Here is a 22,592-nt window from a genome sequence, read left to right as displayed (position 1 = left end):
CTCTCCTTCTAGATTGTCCACCAAATGCTAGCAGGGACAATTCTCCATTTATTACTGCTTTTTGCCTGCAAAATAGCTTCCTCCCAACTCCAGATTGTTCGTAATCTTCACGGGCATAGTCCAAAGTATTCCCTCAAAATTAAGAATATCCTCCACAGTTGTCCAGTGACTTTGCAGTGAAAAGATTGATAGTTGACTATCTCAGCAGTCTCACCACAGAAGAAACACCTAGGGCATAATGATATCCCTCTCCGCATCAAATTATCTTGAATCAGTACTGCTTCCTTGGCTAACTACTATACAAAGCAGGCCACTGTTGTATGGTATTTTGACTTTGGGTGGAGTGGTTCATCCAATTGTAAGCATTACTAACTTTGAAAATGCCCTGTTGGCTTCCTTTACACCATAAGGTATCTGGTTCTTCTTCCAGAAAATTAAACTGGTCTATGTTTTAATGAAAAGGTGTGTCACTCTTTGAATCTCCCGGTCACTTAACTGCCTTCCAAAAATGAAGCTCCATCCTTGAGGTGTCCAGTGCTCTGCGCACTAGTCTTCTGCTGGTGAGACACTAATAAATTCATGTATGGAAAAGGTTTCTTGGCTTGCCTGCCTCATGCCATTCATCCCTCCCGAAATCAATTTTTCCCCATCACCCACTTTGATCTTAGTGTTAACCATGAATTCACTCCACAGAGAATTGATAGACCTCCATAAGCTAACTCAAGAGGGTATGGTTATGTCCATGGTCAACCAATTGTCTTCCTACCATACTTTGCACTGGTTACATCCTTCCAAAGAGGCTGATTCTCATTGCTATATTTTCATAACCATTTCATTCTAACAGACTTAACTCGGAATTTTCAGATTCTTGATTCCCAATCCCCCTCATCTCTTTCCAGTGATCACTAAAGTTGTATCCCTTCATTTCATTGTTTCCTTTCCAGAGAAATTTCCTCCTGATTTTATTCAGCCTGTTGATAATCCCCATTGGAATTGGAAATACAAACATCATATAGGTTGGAGGGAATCAAGGACTGAGTTGATGAGAGTCGATCTTCCACCCCTAGATAAATAATGAGTCTTCCATCTTTCCAATTTCTTCCCGCACTTCTTAATTACACTACTCCAAATTTCTGAAGGCAGAAATTTGGCTCCCCATAGCATCCCCAAGAAGATGGTTGGAAGATCCCGTACTATTCACTACCTAAGATGCATTTGGTGTTCTCTATATTTTGCACAACATTAATAGGGTATAAGAAGTTTTTCCTCTGGTTAATGTGTAAACCATAAATCCCTTCAAAGAGCACCAAAATATCACCCTCAAAGGTTTGAATTTATCTCCATCAGCATCATAGAGTATAGGTGTATCATCCACATATTGTAGATGAGTGATCTCTACACTGCCTCTCCAGTTCTGGCAACATCAAATCCTATAAGCCATCATTCAATTTTGTTATCGTGATCATATTGTTAAGCTAATCCATTGCTATTAAAAATAGGAAAGCTAACAAAGGGTCTCCTTGTCTGAGGCCCCTCTGTGCACTGAAAAAGCATGTTGGTGAGCCATTGATGAGCACAGAAAATCTCACAGTTGAAATGCAGTATTTAATCCATCGGATCGATTTCTTCCCAAAATCCATTCTCTCCATTGCATCCAAAAGATACCCAGTTGACATGTTCTAGCTTACACAAAATTTCAGGCTTCTTTTGCCTCATTCTGTAATCTACTGCTTCATTGGCTATTATGACTACGTCCATGATTGTCTACTTTTAATGGTCACTTGTATTAAATCAACAAGTTGGGTAATCACATTTTTTAACCTTTCGGTCAAAACTTAGAGAAACAGTTTACACGTGCTGCCAACTAAGCTAATTGGCTTGAAATCCCTCAGCTCTTTTTTTTTTTTTTTTGGACACAGGTAACAGTTGTGTGTATTAATCTTCAGCACTAAAGGCTGGGATCCCAAATTTACATCATGGAGCTACATACAGTTGCGTGTACTCAAAACTAAACAAAACTAGATCCTACTTCATCTTACAAAGAACCTAGGATATCTATAATAGCTATAGGATCATCTACATACTCAAAACTGCACCAATAGCAAAAAGTGATTGTGCAATTCATTTTAATCTTGTGTAAAGGACTACTGATGTTCTCATATCATCTCATATTTCTCTCCTTCCATATGGTCCACCAAATCATTGCTGGGACAATTTTCCATCTGCTTTGGTCTGTACTGCCACTGCCTTCATTGTTCCAGCTTTCTATAGCCTGACTTGCCCTTTGTGGCATGGTCCAGTTTGTGCCCCTTTTTCTTTTGATGAAGTAAGTTGTTTCATTACTGGCATCAAGAAGATGCAAAGAGTACAAAAGTAGATATGCTAGCTCCGTTACATGATAGCAGTTAAGACACGGGAGCCAGTCACCAATTCAAAAAATCTAGAGAAGGCTTAAAACATGACTATGTCTGGCCTAGAGATAAAGAGCTAATAAAATCTAAGAAAGCAGTGTAACTATTCACATAAGACGGGTTGGACCAACAAAAAGACTGAACAAACGCTTTGAGTGAGTGATAAACACTGTTGATTCCTTTCGGTCCATAGGCACCAAAATATACATGCTGGAATCATTCTCCAGGTGTTCCTGATGGCCCCATCAACTGTCAAATGGCCCCAACTCACAACAACTTCTCTGATAGTTCGAGGCATCACCCAGTTCAAACTGAATAGGGAAAGGAACATATGCCATATGCCTGCAGCCACCGCACAATGCAAGAAAAGATGATTTACTGATTCTGCACTTTCCTGACACAAGTAACACCTGCTGACCAGCTGGAAGTTTCTTCTACAAAGATTGTCCACTATCAAACAAGCATTCTTTAATGCCAACCAGCTGAAGCACATTACCTTTGGTGGTAGCTTTGTTTTCCAGATTAGTTTCCATGGACATAAATCTGTAATATTATTCTGGGCGTGCAACAATTTATACCCCTTCTTTACGGTGTATTCCTTTGCCTTGGGTTCCCAACACATGATATCCGTAGCTTGCGGATTCATGTTGTAACCTTCCGGTCTACCCATTAATTCAACCAGACTGTCAAGCTCCCAATCGTTGAAGTTTCTCATAAAAAGTAGATTCCATTGATTGTCCTCTCTGTTCTGTGCAACTGTAGAGTCAGAATCACGTGCTATTAGGAAGAGAGTTGGGTAAAGCTCTTTCAAGATGAAATTCCCAAGCCACCTATCTTTCCAGAATTTCACTTTCAGGCCATTCCCAACTTTGAAAGAAATTTGTTGAACAAAATCTTCGCAATATTTGCGTATATGTTTCCATGCCCCTACCCCGTGTGGAGAATTGCTTTGCTTAGTACACCAGTGGTTTACCATGCTTGGCTGCAACCACTTTCTCCCATAAGCTATTTCCCTTTATTCCACATCTCCATAGCCATTTTAACAACATGCTTTTGTTATGCTTGGCTAGGTCCCTGATTCCCAAACCCCCTTGCATCTTTGGTCTGACCACATTACACCATTTAACTAAGTGAAACTTGTGCCCTTCACTGTTACCCTCCCAAAGGAAGTTCCTCCCGACTTTATCTAGCTATTTCAAGACCTTGCCGGGCAATGGGAATAGTGACATGAGATACGTAGGGATACTATCCATGACACTATTGATGAGAGTTAGTCTACCACCCATAGAAAGATATTGCCTCTGCCTTTAGTCTACCACCCATAGAAAGATATTGCCTCTGCCAAGTAGCCAGCCTTTTCTCCACCTTCTCGATAACACTGCTCCAAACATCAATGGACTTATATTTTGCCCCCAAAGGGAGACCCAAGTAGGTTGTCGGGAAAGACCCAACACTGCAGCATAATTGTTCAGCTAAATCATGAAGATCAGGAACTGTATTCACTGGGTATATCACACTCTTCAGCATATTGATATGGAGACCTGAAATAGCTTCAAATATAAGAAGGCTCAGATTAAGATGCTCTACTTGGGATCTTTCAGCACCACAAAACATCAAGGTATCATCAACATAAAGCAAATGTGAGAAACTGATACTAAGGTTTCTATGTTGTTTCCCACTGTGAACCCCTCAATCCACTGCAACTGCTTGGCCCTGTCCAACATCTTGCTGACGCCTTCTATGGCAAGAATAAAAAGGAAGGGTGAGAGAGGATCACCCTGTCTGATGCCTTTCTGAGGAGAAAAAAATCCGACTGGGCTTCTGTTAACTAAAGCAGAGTATTTGAATGTAGTGATGCTGTATTTGATCCATTTAATCCACCTATCTACAAAACCCATCATCCTCAACATATGCAATAGGCAAGTCCAACTGACTTGATCAAAGGCCTTTTCCATATCCAGTTTACACAAAATGCCTAGCTGTCCACTTTTGAGCCTCTAGTCTAGAACTTCATTAGCTATTAAAACAGCATCTGCGATTTGCCTGGACTCGATGAAAGCATTTTGTTGCACCAAAATCAGCTGCCCAATCACAATTGTCTTTCCGTCAGGACTTTGGCAAGGATTTTGTAAACACTGCCTATAAGGCTTATCGGCATGTAGCCTCGGAGTTCAATGGCACCTTTTTTTTTTGGAACCAGTGCTATGAAAGAGGTATTGTTGGACCTGACCATGTAACAACGCTGATGGAAGTGATGCATTGCCCCCAAAACATCAGTTTTAATAAAATCCCATGTCTTCTGGTAAAATGCCATAGTATAGCCATCGAGACCTGGAGCTTTATTGGGAGCGCAAGAGTTAATTGTTGCAAGTATTTCGTCTTCCTCAAAAGCTCTTATTAACCATTCCTTTTGCTCCATCGTAAGGCTGGCTAGATCTTCAAAGGTTGCAGTAGGCCTCCATTGCTCTTTTCCAGTGTACAGATTTTGATAGAAGTTGAGAATTTCATTATTGATTTGATCTTTATCATCGATAATTGCATCTCCCACCTTCAGTGTATCAATCTAATTGTTCCTCCTGCGGGAGTTTGCAACCCTTTGGAAATATATGGTGTTTCTATCACCCTCCTTAAGCCAAAAACACCTGGATTTTTGCCTCCATGACACTTCTTCCGCCTTAGCGATCTGTTGTAGTTCCATTTTTAGGACCATCATTTTTTCTTTTTCTGCTTGGGGTGGGAGCCTGTTTTCAATTGACTACTCAATAGCCATAAGTTCATCCAGTGCTTTGCTCTTTCAGGTTTCCATCTTGCCAAAGATTTCTCTGTTCCAGTCGGTGATATCTTCTTTAAGACACCTCAATTTCTGAGAAAATAAAATCTGGACTACCCCTGATAGAGTAGTTCTGCCACCATTCTGTAATTTTATCTAAGAACCCTTCCTCTTGCAACCACATGTTTTCAAATTTAAAATAGGAAGGATTGTCTTCCCAGTCACCATTTACCAAAAGTACAGGCCTGTGGTCTGACATAACTTTTGGAAGAGCAATTGGTTTTACAGATTTAAAGGTGTCACTCCATTCAGGTGGTATCAAAAACATGTATATTCTAGAAGCTTGAATAGAATCTTCTCCTCGGGACCAAGTATAGAAAGCACCCTGTAAAGGGAGGTCAATTAAGTTCAGATCTTGGATGGTATCTGAGAAGCTTTTCATGGCTTTCGATCTTCTGATGCAGTTATACCTTTCACTTCCAAATTTGCATACATTGAAATCACCACGGATGACCCACTGTTCGTTCCAGATACCTCTAATAGCTGCAAGTTTGAGCCATAGATCCTCCCTTTCTGGATTAGGTGAGGGCATAAACACATGTGAAACACAATCGGAATTCTTCCTGAGAACTCTCTAACATACACAAGAGAGTGTATGAACCTTGTTGCACATCAATGCAACTCCACAACCTTTTATCCCAGAGAATTATTATCCCACCCCTACTACCACTTGCTTTCAGCTCAGTTCAACCAGCCCATCTATTGCCCCATATTTGTGTAATCATCTGTGACGACCAATCTACTATTTTTGTCTCCTCTTGGCAAATTATGTCTGCTTTCCATTTACCCATTAAAGATTTCACTGAACTTCACTTAGCTGCTTCATTCAGCCCCCCCCCCCCACGTTCCAACTGATAATTTTTATTTTCATTCAGAAAGAGCTTTGTGAAACCTGCCCCTATCCTCCTTTGCCATGCCATCATAATTTAAATCACATTTCATCCTTTCTAGCTCGAGTTCACCTTTTCTTCGAGACTATTTGCTGAACCACCTTCAGATTTTTATTTATTCAATTGCAGCTGCCTCTTATGTTACATGTGCAAAATCATGTCCAGGATTTCATGGTCAAATCCTGTTATATTAACCCCAAAAGCCTTGCATGCCTTGACCATCACTGTTTTGGTCCACCTGGAGGTTTCAATTACCGTAGGGTTCTGAATTTCAAACACTCTGCTGGATTCTTTTCCCCTGAAGCTAGTAAATAAAGGCCACAATTGTCTAACCACATTGCAATGAAGAAACGGATGGTTGATTGTCTCTGCCTATAGCGCACAAAAAAATGTAGGACACATGTATTCCCCTCTTAATTAGGAGGATTAACCTGTGTTAGTACCGCCTCTTTAACTACCAACCAAGTAAAGACTGCCACCTAATATGGAATTTGGACTTTCCACATAAGCTTCCAAGGCAAAAATCTGAGTTGAAATCCCTCAGCTCTTTGGATCCTTTCCTCTTTGGGATGAGTTATAAATGTAGCATTAAGGCTTCTTACAAACATTTTTTGTTCATAGAAATTTTAGAAGGTCATCATAGTGACCTACTTCAACACCTCACAACATTTTTAAGAAAAAAACCCATGGTGAAACCATCTGGACCAGATGCCTGGTAAATTGCACGTAGTTTTAGACACCTCAAGATTTCACTTTCTCAAAGCTTCCTTATGGTCTCCTTTTCCTCCTCTATCAATCTGGGACAATTTGTGAATAAGTAGGCAGGTCTCTATCTTGTGGCTTCTGAATATATCTTCTTATAATAATCCACTATTACCCATTCACTTCTAGCTGGATCCTGAGATAGTATCCCCTGAATTAGAAGTTGGTCAATGCTAATGTATCTCGTGTCTGGATTTGCCCTTTTGTGAAAGAACTTGGTGTTTCTAACACCCTCCTTTAGCCACGGTGATTTTGATTTTTGTCTCCAAGAGATCTCTTCATTGTTAATCAGCTCCTCATATTCCAGGAGAGTTGTTTCCCTTCTTGCTGTCAATTCTTCTGTCCGTTTTCACACTTCCGGAGCATCATCAAAATCTGCCAACTTTTAGAGTAAACTCTTCCTTTTTGACCCAAGTTTCCTTGCTCACTTTTGCTTCATTCCTCAAGCTCGTTTTAAGGCATCAATCTTGGATGCAAGAATGAAATCAAGTCTTCCAGAGAAATTGAAATAGGTTCACCACTCCTTGATTCTAACATTGAATCTTTTTGTACCTAGCCAATAGTTTTCAAACTTGAAGTAATTTTGGTTCTTATTCCATGCTCCCTGTGAAAAATATTGGAGAAAGTATTATTGAATTGTGTATCTAAATTGTTACATGAAGTCCCTATTTATAGACACTACATTGGAAACCTTTTCCAACTAGAATTCCTTCCTATTCTTACTCCTATTCTAATTCCTATTCTAAGTAAGAAATACTTATTCCTATTCTAACACTCCCCCTCAAGCTGGTGCATACAAATCATATGCACCTAGCTTGTTGCAAATGTAATTACTACGAGGACATGTGAGAGACTTGGTGAACATATCTGCAAGCTGATCATTGACTTCACAAATTTTGTAACAATATCTCCTGAGAGTATCTTGTCTCTGATAAAGTGACAGTCAATCTCAGTGTGCTTAGTCCTTTCATGAAACACTGGATTTGATGCGATATGAAGAGTCGCTTGATTATCACACACAAGTTTCATCTGATCAATTTTGCAAAATTTTAGTTCTCCTAGTAACTGTTTGAGCCAAACTAACTCAGAAGTTGCTGTCGCCATTGCTCGATATTCTGATTCTGCACTAGATCGAGCAACCACATTTTCTTTCTTACTCTTCCAAGACACCAAATTACCTCCAACTAAAACACAATATCCGGATGTCGAACGTCTGTCAGAGGGTGATCTTGCCCAATTAGCGTCTGTATATCCAATGATATGCTCATGACCTTGATCCTCAAAGAGTAGTCCTTTGTCGGGGGCTGACTTTATATATCGAAGAATACAAACAACTGCTTCCCAATGACTATCACAAGGGGAAGTCATAAACTGACTTACAACACTCATGGGAAAAGAGATGGCTGGTCTAGTCACTGTGAGATAATTCGACTTTTCAACAAGTCGTCTATACCTTTCAGGATTACTAAGTGAGTCCCCCTGTCCCCGAAGAAGTTTAACATTCGGATCCATCGGAGTGTCAATAGGTCTACATCCCATTATTCCTGTCTCCTCAAGTATGTCTAAGGCATACTAGCGTTGAGAGATAACAATGCCTGATCTAGACTGAGCAACCTCAATACCTAGAAAATATTTCAATCTGCCAAGGTCTTTAGACTGAAAGTGCTTAAAAAGATGTTGCTTTAAATCGGTGATACCATCTTGATCATTATCGGTGATAACAATATCATCAACATAAACAACCAAATAGATACATCGACCTGGTGCAGAATGTCGATAAGACACAGAGTGATCAGCTCCACTACGAGTCATGCCAAACTCCTAAATTACTGTGCTAAACTTCCCAAACCAAGCTCGAGGAGACTGTTTCAGACCATAGAGTGACCTACGCAATCGACATACAAGGCTACTAGACTCCCATTGAGCAACAAAACCAGGTGGTTGCTCCATATAGACTTCTTCCTCAGGATCATGCAGAAAAGCATTCTTTACGTCCAACTGATAAAGAGGCCGATGACGAACGGCGGCCATAGATAGAAAAAGACGACAGATGCTATTTTAGTCACAGGAGCGAAAGTGTCACTATAATCTAGCCCAAATATCTAAGTATACCCTTTGGCAACAAGGCGAGCCTTAAGTCGATCAATCTGATCATCTGGACCAATTTTGTTTGCATAAATCCAATGACAACCAACAGTAGATTTACCTACAGGAAGGGAGACAAGCTCCCAAGTACCACTCTTATGTAAAGCAGACATCTCATCAACCATAGCCTGCCTCCATCCAGAATGAGAAAGTGCTTCACCTGTAGTCTTAGGAATGGAAACAGAGGACAAAGACGACACAAAGGCATAATGGGGTGATGATAGACGATGATAACTTAAGAAGGTATAATGTGGGTTAGTATTTCGAGTAGATCGTATACCTTTTTGAAGTGCAAGTGATGGGCTAGGTAGAGGCAAATCCGTAGTAGGAGCAGGGTCTGGCGCATGACATGAATCATCTGGGACTAGGGTTGGACGTGGACGGCGATGATAAGTTAGTAGTGGTGGCACTGCAACTGGAGATGTAGACGTAATTGTAGATCCCTCAAAGGTTGGCACAGGTAAAACTTGAGGTATGGGTAAGACCATAGAGACATCAGTATGATCAGAAGATATATAGTAAGGCTGAGACTCAAAAAATGTAACATCAGCGGACATAACGTATCGATGAAGATCATGTGAATAACAACGATACCCTTTTTGAACTCTAGAGTAACCAAGAAAGACACATTTGAGGGCACGAGGAGCTAATCTTTCCCTGGGGCTAAATTATGAACAAAGCATGTGCTCCCAAAGACACGAGTGGGAATAGGATAGAGATGTGACTGAGGAAACAGTATGGAATGTGGAACTTGATTTTGAATAGACGAAGAGGGCATTCTGTTAATTAAATAAAAAGCTGAAAGGACTGCATCGCCCCAAAAACGCAACGGAACATGGGATTCAATGAGGAGAGTGTGAGCAGTCTCTATGAGATGCCTATTCTTTCTTTCTGCGACACCATTTTGTTGAGGAGTGTATGGACAAGATGTTTGGTGAATGATTCCGTGGTGAGACATAAATTGCTAGAATTGGGATGATAAGTATTCTAAGGCATTATCACTACGGAAAGTACGAATAGAAACACCAAATTGATTTTCTATTTCAGCAAAGAAACTTTTGAAAATAGAAAATAACTTAGAACGATCTTTCATTAAAAAAACCCAAGTACATCTTGAATAATCATCAATGAAACTAATAAAATAACGAAATCCTAAGGTGGAACTGACTCTACTAGGACCCCATATATCATAATGAACTAATGAAAATAGACTCTGAACGACCCTCAGTACTACGAGAAAACGTAGCACGAGTGTGTTTCCCAAATTGACACGACTCACAATCTAACGTAGATAAAGTAGACAAACTAGGCACCATCTTTTGCAGTTTGGATAGACTCGGATGTCCCAGACCTTTGTGAATTAGATCTGGGGAATCTGTAACGGAGCATGCTGTCAAGGAATTTGAAGAGGTAAGATAGTAAAGGCCTTGTGATTCATGTCCTGTTCCAATCATCTGTCCCGTGCTGCGGTCCTGTATGAGAAAAAAATCATCGAAAAAAGTTATGCTACAATGTAGGGATTTCGTCAAACGACTAACGGATGCTAGATTAAAAGGAGAACCAGGAACACAAAGAACAGAGTCTAGGGTGACAGAAGATAGGGGTTTGGCTTTTCCAACCCCTTTTTATTTTGTCTGGATCCCATTGGCTAAAGTAATAGCTGGAAGAGATTGCGAATAAACAATATTGGATAAAAGTGATTTATTACCAGAAATATGATCAGAAGCCCCAGAGTCCACGACCCATATTCCAACAGTACTAGATTGCGACACACAAGCAAAAGAATTACCCGTGACAGATACATCAGGTTGTGCAACCGAAACTACTTGTGGAGACGTTTGCTTATTTGCACAATACTGAAGGAACTCATCATATTCTATCTGAGCAATATGAGCATTATGGATGGTTGATTAGGTTGAGCACCATATGCTACTGGTGGAGATGACTGTTTACTTGCGCGATTTCGAAGGAACTCATTATATTCCTTTAGAACAAGAGGATCATAACTGGGTGGTGGACCATGCAAAATATAACATATGTTACGAGTATGTCAAGACTTATGACAATGACTACACTTGGATCAAGGTTTCCCAAAACTTCCTCCCCCTCGCCGATTCTCCGTAGACTAATATGTACGCTTTTCAAAGGTTTGAGATGCGAGAATAGAGTCAACAGTGGGTGATGAAACGACTTTGTGACTAGGAGGTGCCGCAAGACGAAGGAGGCGAGAGAGTAATTCATCGATTGTAGGAATTGTAGGGCTAGCTAAAATCTGATCACGCACAGAATCATTATCAGGAGGAAGTCCAGCAAGAGTAAGAACTAGTAACAATGTTTGTCTATGTTCTTGTTGTTTTTCCACATCCGTAGTTACTGGCATCAACGTGTCGAATTCCTCCATGACTGCCTGTACCTGTCCCAAGTAGGTAGACATATCGGATCTTGTTTCTTTAAGTTGGTCAATCGAGATATCACATCATAGAATCGAGAGATGTCATTAGTGTATAAAGCACGCGCCTTTTCTCGAACTGTATAACACGTTTGGAATGGGCGAAACAAGGGCATCAATTTGGAATCAATCGAACGCCATGGGAGACTACATAATTGAGCATCTACTTTCTCCCAATGTGCTTTGACTTTTGCATCTTCCTCACTAGTCTTTGCCTTTACATCTACCACATAAGTCTAGTTCGTTTAGTGATCGTGCACACCTTGACCCTTGCACCACAATTCAACTGACGAAGCCCAAGATAAATAGTTTGAACTTCCCAATAGAAGTTCTGAAGTGATTGTAGGGCTAGAATTTCCAATCCCTATATTTTTAGAACCAAAAACATTACATCCAAAAGACATTATGCTAAATTTATCTCGGGAACAACAAAAAAATCTTGATTATTGAGATCTGATCATCGGAGAATTCAAATCTCGAAAAAAATTTAGCCGAAAACAGCCTGAAAATAGTCGGAACCCTAATTTCGACGATAGAATCTGGTCGAAATCAGAAAAAAAATTACATAGTCAGCCTCGGAATGAAAAGGAGACTTAGATAAAAAAAAAATTGTCAAAAAAACTGGCCGAAAAAAGTCACATGCGCCAGCACATGGGGCTGACAGTTCGCTGGCGACCGGCGGCGCGTGTAGCACTGATTTCCGGTGGGGATGACTGAGCTTTGCTCGCCGGGAAATTTCGCAGCTAGTGGTGGTGTCAATTTTATGAAAACAGTGACGGAAAATAATAATTATCCGGACAGCAACTAGGTTACCGGAAAATCTTAATTTTTTTTCTCACAATTGCTCTGATACCATGTGAGAAATATTGGAGAAAATATTATTGAATTGTGTATCTAAATTGTTACATGAAGACCCTATTTATAGACACTAAATTGGAAACCTTTTCCAACTAGAATTCCTATTCTAATTCCTATTCTAAGTAAGAAATACTTATTTCTATTCTAACACTCCCCTTGTAAAGCAAGTGGTGCATGATCTGATCTTAGCCTCTGAAGAGGGATTTGTTTAAGGTTGTCATCCTACTCTCCTAAGATTAGTATCCTATCAATCCTAGAAGCTATCTCTAGGTAATCCCCTTTGAACCAAATATAAGTGTTGTCTTCTAGCTGTGTATCAATTAGCTTCAAATCTTCAATGAAATCAGAAAATTCTCTCATTCCCCTTGTTCTTCTCAAGCAATTTCTTTTCTCTGATATGAATCTAACATTTAAGTCCAACAGACAGCCGAATGTCCTTCCATTAATCACTTACATCTCCAATCTCCTCCCACACTAGCCTTCCTTCAATATAATAGGAGAATACACCCCTGTGATGTGACAAGAATAATTATGTAATTGTGCCTCAAACTTGCAGGTTCAAGTCCAAACACCTGTTTCCAGAATTTCACACTTCCATTCCCTACAATCCCACAGCAGCAGTATCCCCCCTCTAGTTTCACTAGCCTTCAGGCATGCAAACCTGACTCATCTGCCTCCCCATATCTGTTTCACCTCCTCAGATAAGCCCCCTCCAGTTTAATTTTTTAAAAGACATATGATATCTGCTTTCCATTCTATCACTAAACTCTTTACAAATCTATTTTTATCTCTGTTGTTCAAGCCCCTTACAACCCAAGATACAAATTTGAACTTCATCAATAACAGTTTAGCTTATTTCCTCCCCTTGCTCCTTTTCCCACTTCTTTTAAATTTTAGATCAAATTTCACAAGACTTTACAGCACTTGCAAGCCTTTGAATCTGTTCTCTTACAAACAGCCTCAGCCTCCATTCTTCTTGCTTGTCTAGAACTATCTACTTGTAAAAGTAGTTCCAAATTTCCTCTTTACAGCCCTGCAGATATGCCCTAATACTTTACCCAGTTTGATCATGTTTTCTTGCATCCATAAAGATGCCTCCCTTCCCTTGTTTTTTAATTATTACTTGCTGAATTTGAAGTAGTTCAGCCGCTCAACCTCCCATCCCCAACTATTATGGTTGGATTTTGTTCCCCTGCCTTAGGTAAACTTTCTTCGTCTTTTGTAATATCATCATCTCCCAATTCCTTGCCATCTGTCTCTAGTAGTATTTGGTTATTCTATCAAATCTCCTATCGTATTCGCCACCTCGTTCTCCTCTAATAGTGGTTGTTATGTGGCATCCAAGGGTGTGGTTGAGAACCCTGAGGTCTCAGGTTCAAACCTCAGCAGAGACATAAACATTAGGTTATTCTTGTCATCTGTCCTAGCCTTGGTGGACAGAGTAAGCTAGTACATATTGTTAATGGGAGGTGGCAGGTATCCCGTAGAATTAGTCGAGGTGCGTGAAAGCTAGACCGGACACCACGGTCATCAAAAAAAAGATGGTGGTTGTTCTGTGGCTTGCATGTCTTCTTGAACTACGTCTTGGAGAAGACAATCCTCTAGTGCTTCCAGGGATTTGACTCTGTTGCTGAGTCATCAAATATGCTTGGCTTGCAATATCAGCCCCATCCCTCCTTGAGACTGGGTTCTTTGTGTTGGGCTTCTGAAGTTGACCCAAACATGGGACTACATTTAAAATACCCATGTGCCTCTCACGTGCTGCTCCGCCAACCTTTTCAATAGTTGTCAGTCTGATCCCTCACACGTGTTCTCTAAATTCAAAATCCCTAAATTGAAGGGATCTTGTACTTTGTTACAATTCCACACCCAGATCGTCATTGTTAAGTGTAATGTGCTTGTTACTTTGATAAATAAACACAGTGCCTATGTAAATGCCACTAACATCATTTCAGAAACACGAACAGACATGTAAGAAGTGAAGCAGTTGTAATAACAATAGAGTAGATTCCAAATACCCGTGGTTTAAACCAGTTTAGCAATCCATTTTTCCGAGTCTTCTTCTCCTCTTTGAATGTATCATCAGAAGTGTCCACATTGCCATCAACCGAAACATGCAAATCAACATTTTCATCTTCCAAGATGAGATCTCGTCTTCGATGCGGAAGATATGCAAGCTATACATTCAACAAAGGGAAGGAAAAAGGGCAGTTAAGACCTGGTAAAAACAGTACTAGTATGTAAAGGCAGGTTCTTTCCTTGTTTCAAGTGCTACATCATATTATAACCAGTTACCATTGGAAAGTCTACTAAGCACTAGAACTTTATGAACATACTGCAAAAGGCAAGTATCAAAACAAAGGAATCATTATGAGTAACAGCACCTCTTCTTCCCCAAAGGAATGTCTTCTTCTAGGACCAGCCCGATGAGGAACTCTTGAGGACTGTGAAGTTTTAGTGGATACTAGAATTAGCTTTGTTAGACGCTGTATTCTACTAAGCAAAGCCGCTTTAGCTTCCTCTTCTTGTTCCAACCTCGACTGTAGTCTGACTTGACCATCTTCTAGCTTTACAAATTATGTCAAAATAGATGGACTTTAGTTAGATAATGCATTATACAATAGTCACAAACCATTGTACACTCCAAACACAATATCAAACAAAAACTTCCAATTTGCTATAAACCAAAAATGTTAATGACAATGATGTACTAACTGTAGAAAAACCTAACATATTCACAGTGATTATTCAGTGAGATCCAGATGTCTGAGATAGACAGCAATGACTTTGAGATTCAGTCGATAACAGGAAAGCTGCTAAACCATTGTATTCCTTATCATATGAAGGCTTCAATCAAATAACAAAAACGCATATAGAATATACACAAAAAAAAAATACAGGGCAGGAACAAACATAAAAGACTTCCAATATGCCAGTGCATAAGATGTAAGTCTAGTTACTGTCTGGCAACTAAATTTCTATTGAAAGTATTACTGAATAGTTCAAAAAGGGCTTCAGAACACAGCACCCTATAACCAGTAATAAGACATTACAAGCCCATTATCAGTTAAGGAAAACCAGAAAGGTACACACCATATAGCAAAATAAACAACTATATCTGGAACAAATTAATCTCGAACAAAGAGAAAGATGACAAACACTGACAAAGCCACTACTATGACCACCATAAATGGATACCCTAAATAATTATGTTTGCACGATTTATTTTTATTTGTTAACTAATTATGTTCGCCTTACTCATTTTTATTTTTATTTTTCAGTAAGGATGTTTAACCTATTCATTCACATTAGCTTAGCAGAAGGTACCACTTCCCATCCCTTTTCTGTTATCACTTCAACAAAGACCCTCTTCAAGAAAACCAGGCTGAAATTGATATGCAAATTGATAGTGAGGAAATGGCATCAACTCAATCCCACTAAAAACTATCTGAATAGCTGTAATCTTTTATAAAGTTGAATGAAACAAACGTACGACCTTTCCCAGTCAATGTTGCTGACTGATTTATGGAAAGAATATAGAGGCCAGAGGAGAAAGCAACGTCATCCAAGGTTACCTTTTGTTTCAGGAGCACAAGATCTTCTCCACTATCTTTCATTTGTGGAACTGTAACGATTCCTCTCTTTAGTTGTTCTAACTCTTCTTTTAGACGACGAATTTCATTTTGATATTTCTTGATAAGTGATTTTTCATCAATTATCTGCAAATTGACAGTTTCCATTTCAAACACTACTGACAATCCACAATAAAAGATGACATGTATCTGGACTTGTCTGACCTTGTTTTGTGCTGCTTGAATCTCAATGTGTTTAGCACGGTGAGCGAACTTTAACGTGTTATGCGTCTCTTCAGAATTGCTTGACGAAGGAGTCACAGTGCATATTAGCTATTAGAGATGAAGAAAAAACATATTTGTAAGGTATTCCCTATAATTTAAAGATCTGGTTAATAAGGATCATTAGTATGATAATCAACACATAAAGAAAAAAGAACTTACAGATACACGTCCTTGACCACTTAATGATGATTGAAGAAGCCTGGTCAATTTTGAATCTCTATATGGTATATGAGTAGCTTTCCCATCAGTTAACTTAGAAATAACCTGCAAGAAAAACAAGTAAATGCTAGCCCAAAATAAATGAAAACCAAAGATAGGAACCTTCTTTCCTTTCTTCCTTCTTTTTGTTCTATTAATCACAAGCCTCTTCCTGTCTAGTTATTTTGTGACGAAATGAAACCTTTTAAATAACTTTCCATTAGACTCATGTATCATATAATGCTCACTCAACATTTTCTAAACCCCTTACATAAAGTCATTACTTACCCATACACACTAAATACCTCTTTTAACCTGACCTTGTCATCAAATACCCAAGATGATAAAGCTATAGTTTGGTTCTTCAAAAAATAATCATCAAAAATTCCAGGTTTTAAAATCTTTTGTCCGTTGTGCACATTACAATTGTGAGAAATATAAGAGAAAAATATTATTGAATTGCCTATCTACATTGTTACACTGAGCTCTATATATTGACACTACATTACAATTCGTATCCAGGTAGGATTCTTCATACTATTTATGTTCCTATTCCTATTCTAACACTCCCCTTAAGCGGTGCATACAAGTCATCTGTATCGAGCTTGTAACAGATGTAACTAATATGAGGACTGGTGAGGGACTTGCTGAAGATATCTGCAAGTTGATCACTTGATTTCACAAATTTTGTAACAATATCTCTTGAGAGTATCTTTTCACTATCATTCACAGTCATTTCTCAATGTGCTCAGTCCTCTCATGAAATATCGGAAGTGATGTGATATGAAAGGCTACTTGGTTATCACATACATGTTCCATCTGACCGATTTCTCCAAATTTTAGTTATCTAAGCAACTGTTTAATCCAAATTAGCTCACAGGTTGCTATATTCATTGCTCGATATTCTTGATATTCTACTTCTGCTCTAAATCTCACCGGAGGTGATGACCATCTAGGCGGAGAGTGGTAGGTCAGTTTGTGGTGCGTTGGTTGGGGTTTGATCGCAGGGAGATATTGGACCTCTTCGTGGTGTTGGTTTTCACAGATCACTAATGAAAAGTGGAAATGCACAAATCAAATTTAAAAAGTCAAAAGAAAGACGCACAGTAATTGCTTTCTTGTCCTGGATGCTTCTCAACTTGGATTTGATGCCATGTGACAAAATATAAGAGGAAACTGAACTGTGTATCTACATTATTACACTAACTCTATTTATAGACACTGTACTTCAATCCTTATCCAAGTAGGATTATATATACTATTCATCTTCCTATTTCTATTCTAACAGAATGTCAAGTCAATATACCTGATGACTGATCATAAAAACGGGTACTTCTTGTATATAAATAATTTTTCTTAAATAACTAAGCTACTTAATTACTGAAATGTCAAAAAAGATGATATTAGTCCAGAAAAACTATTTCACTGATGATAAAAAGTCGTTTGGGTCCTTACAGTTCCAAGAGTCAGTAGGCTTTTGTTGATGTAAGATCCCTCCTTTCGGCGTACACCGGTGGTTTCAGCCTTTGAGCTCTCAGAACCTGCCAAATCAATAAGGTGCTGCAAGCATATCTTTTTAATCAAGAAACAGAAAAGTGGGAAATGAAGAGTGAAAAGTTCTCAATCAAAACAAAGATGGAACTCTTCAGACAAATAGCAAAACTTGACCTGATATTAGTTGTTAGGAAGTGAGGACTAGTTTAAGCCAGTAACAACTTGTTTGGATGGTCGTTAAGCATCATTTCATAATGTATTGTATTATATTGTTTTGATACATATAACGATGATAAGTCGTATCATCTCTCTATTTATAATAACACACGCTAGAAATATGAATAATAAACTCACAATATTACAAAGAAAAAGTTGGGCATGAGTTGGATTATTATAAAAAAGATGGGTGAAGGGTAAAATAGAATTATTAAATAATAAGTACGGACAAAATGAGAACAAGAAAAAAAAAACATACACCTAATCAGCGTTACATAGAATGGCACTTAGATTGTTACAAAACAACCAACTTAACAATACGATACAAAAAGATTTAAGTAACAATCAAAACATATATTGTATTTGAAGAAATAATACAACATAATACAATAGGTAAAAACCATCCAAACAAGATGTAAGAAATGTATGATTTGTTCAAAGTAATTATGTTGAAGTCTAAAAAGTCTAGAGCAGAGTTTTTACCAGCTGTGACAAGGTAACAGCCCCTCCTTCACTATATTCACCGCAGGGGCTACTTTCTATTGTCTGTCAAAAGAAAGATAGCTAAAATTACTATATACATTATTCCAATGAAACTCTATATCCAAGTAATATTAAATAGCATAATGAAACACAGATTTATAGTTCATTAGTGAAAATATAAAATACCAGTGTAAATATTGTATGACTTCTGCTACTGAGTATATTGAAGTTTGTGGAACCAACATGCCGATGCTCTGCAAGTAGAAAACCAATTTTCAAAAAACTGAAAACATACTCCCTCTGTCCCAAAATATGTGGCACCCTTTCCTTTTTAGTCAGTCCCAAAAATAATAGTGTTTCCATAATTGGAAACAATACAACTTAGAAATTCCTCACTTACCCTTAATTAAATGATATATAGCTAATAACGACTGAATATTCATCCTAAGCTTTTAGCCTATTCTTGTTTAGTTGTCTTTTAGTTTCTAGAATAAGAGTTTATCTCAGTCACTTCATTATCCTATTTTATCTCCTATAGTTATCATGTACAAACTTTGTATATATCAGGACTCTGTATCAGCTGGATATAGCCCTTTATATACTGCACAACACAAGTTAATAAAAGGATCAATTTATTCTTCAATATTGCTTTACTCTTTAGTAGCCACAAATATTTAAGATTTATTTTAGACCGCAAGTTTCAAAAGTCTTCCTTTTCCCTCAAACATTGTGTCAAGTCAAACGGTGACATATAAATTGGGATGCAGGGAGTAATATATAACTGTAAAATCTGACGAAGTACATAAAAGAGATGAACAATTCCTAATAGAATGTACTTCACAAAGTAATTGCGAAGACAACAAAGAGGATCAACAGCCTTTTTATTGTTGTTTTTATATGTTTGGTGCAAGTGTTCCTTTATATATATGTCATAAAACTTGGCACCGCCTTGATGCAATTAATTAAAAATAATTCAATAGGTGCAATAAATAAAAGTATTTTTCAGACTCAAAATCACTGTAAATATGAGTACACACTACCCTTCCCAGACCCTACTTTCCATATATAGGAGATATCAGGGATTAATGTAGGCATATTTTCAAAGATATTACAATTAGGGTTAACAAACATTTAGGGGTGTAAATAGTAGACTTTTAGGCATGAAAATCAAAATTCTTTATATAAATGGGAGCGCTCTCAATTTGAGAGCATTCTTTGCCCCCTCCCTCCCTTGTTGTTTATAAAAATTAAAAATAAGAAACAACTGTAGACAAAATTATTGTACGAACTCACAGGACGGTGATCGAAAGCCGTGAGTTCAAGTTTTTCTTTCTGTGATTGAGCTTGTATTATATGTATTGTTGTCTCTAAAATTGGAAGCCTTATGGTAGGGCTGATTGTGGCTTTGGGTTGTTAATGGAGGGTGTGGCAATATACCGAGTTTTTGGTTGTGGAGGACTGTTTTGAGGATCCCACTTTGTTATTAGCTATTAGAAATGTGTCCATTATGTATTTAACTTGTGGCTGTAAAAAGGGAAAAAAGGGTAGAAAGAAGCATATGTAAGAAGGATCCGACGAGCAAGTTGCCGCCTAATAGCCAACATATTGCCGATATGGCTAGAATGTGTTAATGGGATGTTTGTAATTACTGTAACAACATGAAGTAGCATCCAGAATTGATAGGATCTTGATTTCAGAAGAATGGGATGCTAACTTCATTAATTTGAAACAAGTACCCCTCCAAAGATTGAGTTCAGACCACATTCCATTAGCCTTGCTGGGTGGATCTTGGGAGAGAAACAAGAACTTCTTCAAATTTGAAAACTGGTGGCTTGAAACTGAATGAGATTTTGTTGACAGAGTGAAAGGATGGTGGAATTCTTTCGACTTCACTGGAAGACCTGACCATGTTTTAGCATCCAAATTCAAAGCTGTTAAAACTAAACTACAGGAATGGAGGAAATATGATGCTGGAAATCTGGGCAATCAGCGGAAAAAGCTACTTGAACAAATGGCAGTAATAGATGCAAATAGAGAAGATAGAATTCTCACAGAGGAAGAGATAACAGAAGGCAGGGATTATGTTGGAGTATGAGGAGCTGGTCAAAGGGAAGAAAGTCTGTGGAGACAAATATCAAGAGCATTGTGGCTCAAAGAAGGGGACAAGAACACCAAGTTTTTTCACAGAATAGCAAATGCACATAGAAGATATAATAACATAGATCAGCTCATGGTACAGGGAGAAATCACTCATTTAAAAAAAAAAAAAAGTGTACACTGAAACAGCTCAATGGAGGCCTACTCTTCAAGATGCCCAATGTCCAGTTATAATAGAGGAGGAAAAGGAAGCTTTACAAGCCAACTTTGAAGAGACTGAAGTGTTGAGAATATCTACATCTCATCAGAGAAAGCTATTTTATTTTTTTTTTTGAAACTGGTAAATGTGTATTCCTCAGCATTAAGGGCATGCTGGACACCATCAAAAAGTGTTTAGATAAAAAAAAACTAGAAAACAAGATACTTACAGAGATCTTAATAAATCTACAAACTGATCTATATCCCTAAACCTACTTCTTTACACCAAAAGTAGAAAGATATTATACAACTCCATTTAACTTTCTATATGGAATTGGATCCATCTTCATAACACCTCCCATTTCTCTCTCTCCATACTGTCCACCAGATGCACTGTGGGATGATCCTCCACCACTTCTTTTGACTTTTGCTGCCTCCCCTTTTCATCCAGCAACTAAGCAAATCTGCAGTATGCTCCGGCATAGTTCAGCTTGTCATTGTTATCTTGAGAAATAGAGACCAAAGTTGTGTTGTAAAAGTGCAGTGCAAAAAGTTTCATGTCTCATTGCATAAGAAGCACCTGGAAACTATGATGGCCCCTTTTTTTTTCAAAACTTCTTGTGTCAGGCATGCCCCTTTAACCACCAACCAAGTAAAGCATTTTACCTTGGTCGGGGATGGACTATTTCATAAGTTTCTCCATATTTTTGGTTGCCCTCTACACTTTACCCTTTCTTCCATTTTACAAACCCTTTTAACAGAGAATTGCCCATCAATATTGTCTTTCCATCTTAATGTATCTGGTTCAACAGTAGTGCCATTGAAATCATCAACCCTATTTAGCAAATCGGCTGCTCTATGGCATGTGGAAGGTTTTGTGCCAGTGGAATCTTGCGGGATGGATAGCCTTGACATTCTACCAACATCGTTCGGATAACTTAGCTTCCTTTAGACTAGTAGCAGACTTGAGGCTATCGCTGTTTGTTGCACTTCTGTATCTTCTCCCACTAATTCTGTTGTTTCAACATGTTCTTGGAGGATCAGTGCGGTCACTAGAGGCGTGGAACTGAGATAGTATAGGTTTGGAGCCTTTACTGTGTGGATTAGACGGTGTTCCACGGTGGTTGTTGCTGGATTGGATCCTATTGGAGATACCATCACCCACCGGGTCGTTCTTTCTAGCTAGATGAGGTGCTTATCACTGGCTGGGTGGACTTGGTGATTTCGGCGATCGCCCCCAGGCCTCTCATTCTAGCCGGGCTAGGAGTGTCGTGGTTGGGTATCCCTGGGCTGGGAGCTGACTGCATGGTAGGACGACTCGCGATATCTATCTCACCCCGAGTTGTCTTTCTAGCAGGGCTGGGAGTGAACTGTCTGGTTGGGTGCCCCCTGGGTCACTCTTTTTAGCTGGGTTGGGAGTGCACTGCTAGCTGGGTGGAGTCGGATGGGTTATCTTGGTTGTTTTGGGTTGGGAGCCCGGTTTTCTTCTTCCTCAGTACACTTAGCTATTCTTTGTACCTATCAGTTTATGGGGGTCAGTTCAGGTTTTATTTAAACTTACGCACGAGTGTACCTTCTGGGCATATGGGGTCCAGTTAGGTTTAGTTTAGCTATACTTTCTTTATTTATGGTATGCTTGGTGCTTTCTTTTCATATCCGCTTTAACCTCTCTATGTTTAGATTCTATCCTTTCTTGTTGTTTCT

At 38.8% G+C, this 22,592-nt stretch overlaps 1 protein-coding gene across 2 annotated transcripts in view; it reads right to left on the bottom strand.

The window, feature by feature from the left end:
• LOC107014516 (kinesin-like protein KIN-7K, chloroplastic) overlaps positions 1-22,592 on the bottom strand; it is a 48,306-nt gene that overhangs the window by 12,711 nt on the left and 13,003 nt on the right. For both annotated transcript variants that reach the window (XM_015214446.2, XM_027915126.1), the window contains exons 10-17: positions 18,780-18,847; positions 18,594-18,656; positions 17,856-17,960; positions 16,362-16,466; positions 16,143-16,250; positions 15,921-16,064; positions 14,730-14,912; positions 14,364-14,522 (exon numbers count right to left, since the gene is read on the bottom strand). In XM_015214446.2, the coding sequence (XP_015069932.1) occupies positions 14,364-14,522; positions 14,730-14,912; positions 15,921-16,064; positions 16,143-16,250; positions 16,362-16,466; positions 17,856-17,960; positions 18,594-18,656; positions 18,780-18,847 (935 nt within the window). The remainder of the gene's footprint in view (positions 1-14,363; positions 14,523-14,729; positions 14,913-15,920; positions 16,065-16,142; positions 16,251-16,361; positions 16,467-17,855; positions 17,961-18,593; positions 18,657-18,779; positions 18,848-22,592) is intronic.

Source organism: Solanum pennellii, chromosome 3 (genome assembly GCF_001406875.1).
Source record: "Solanum pennellii chromosome 3, SPENNV200".
Lineage (NCBI taxonomy): Eukaryota > Viridiplantae > Streptophyta > Magnoliopsida > Solanales > Solanaceae > Solanum > Solanum pennellii.
The sequence above is the reverse complement of the archived record's forward strand: the minus strand, read 5'-3'. Positions and strand labels throughout refer to the sequence as shown.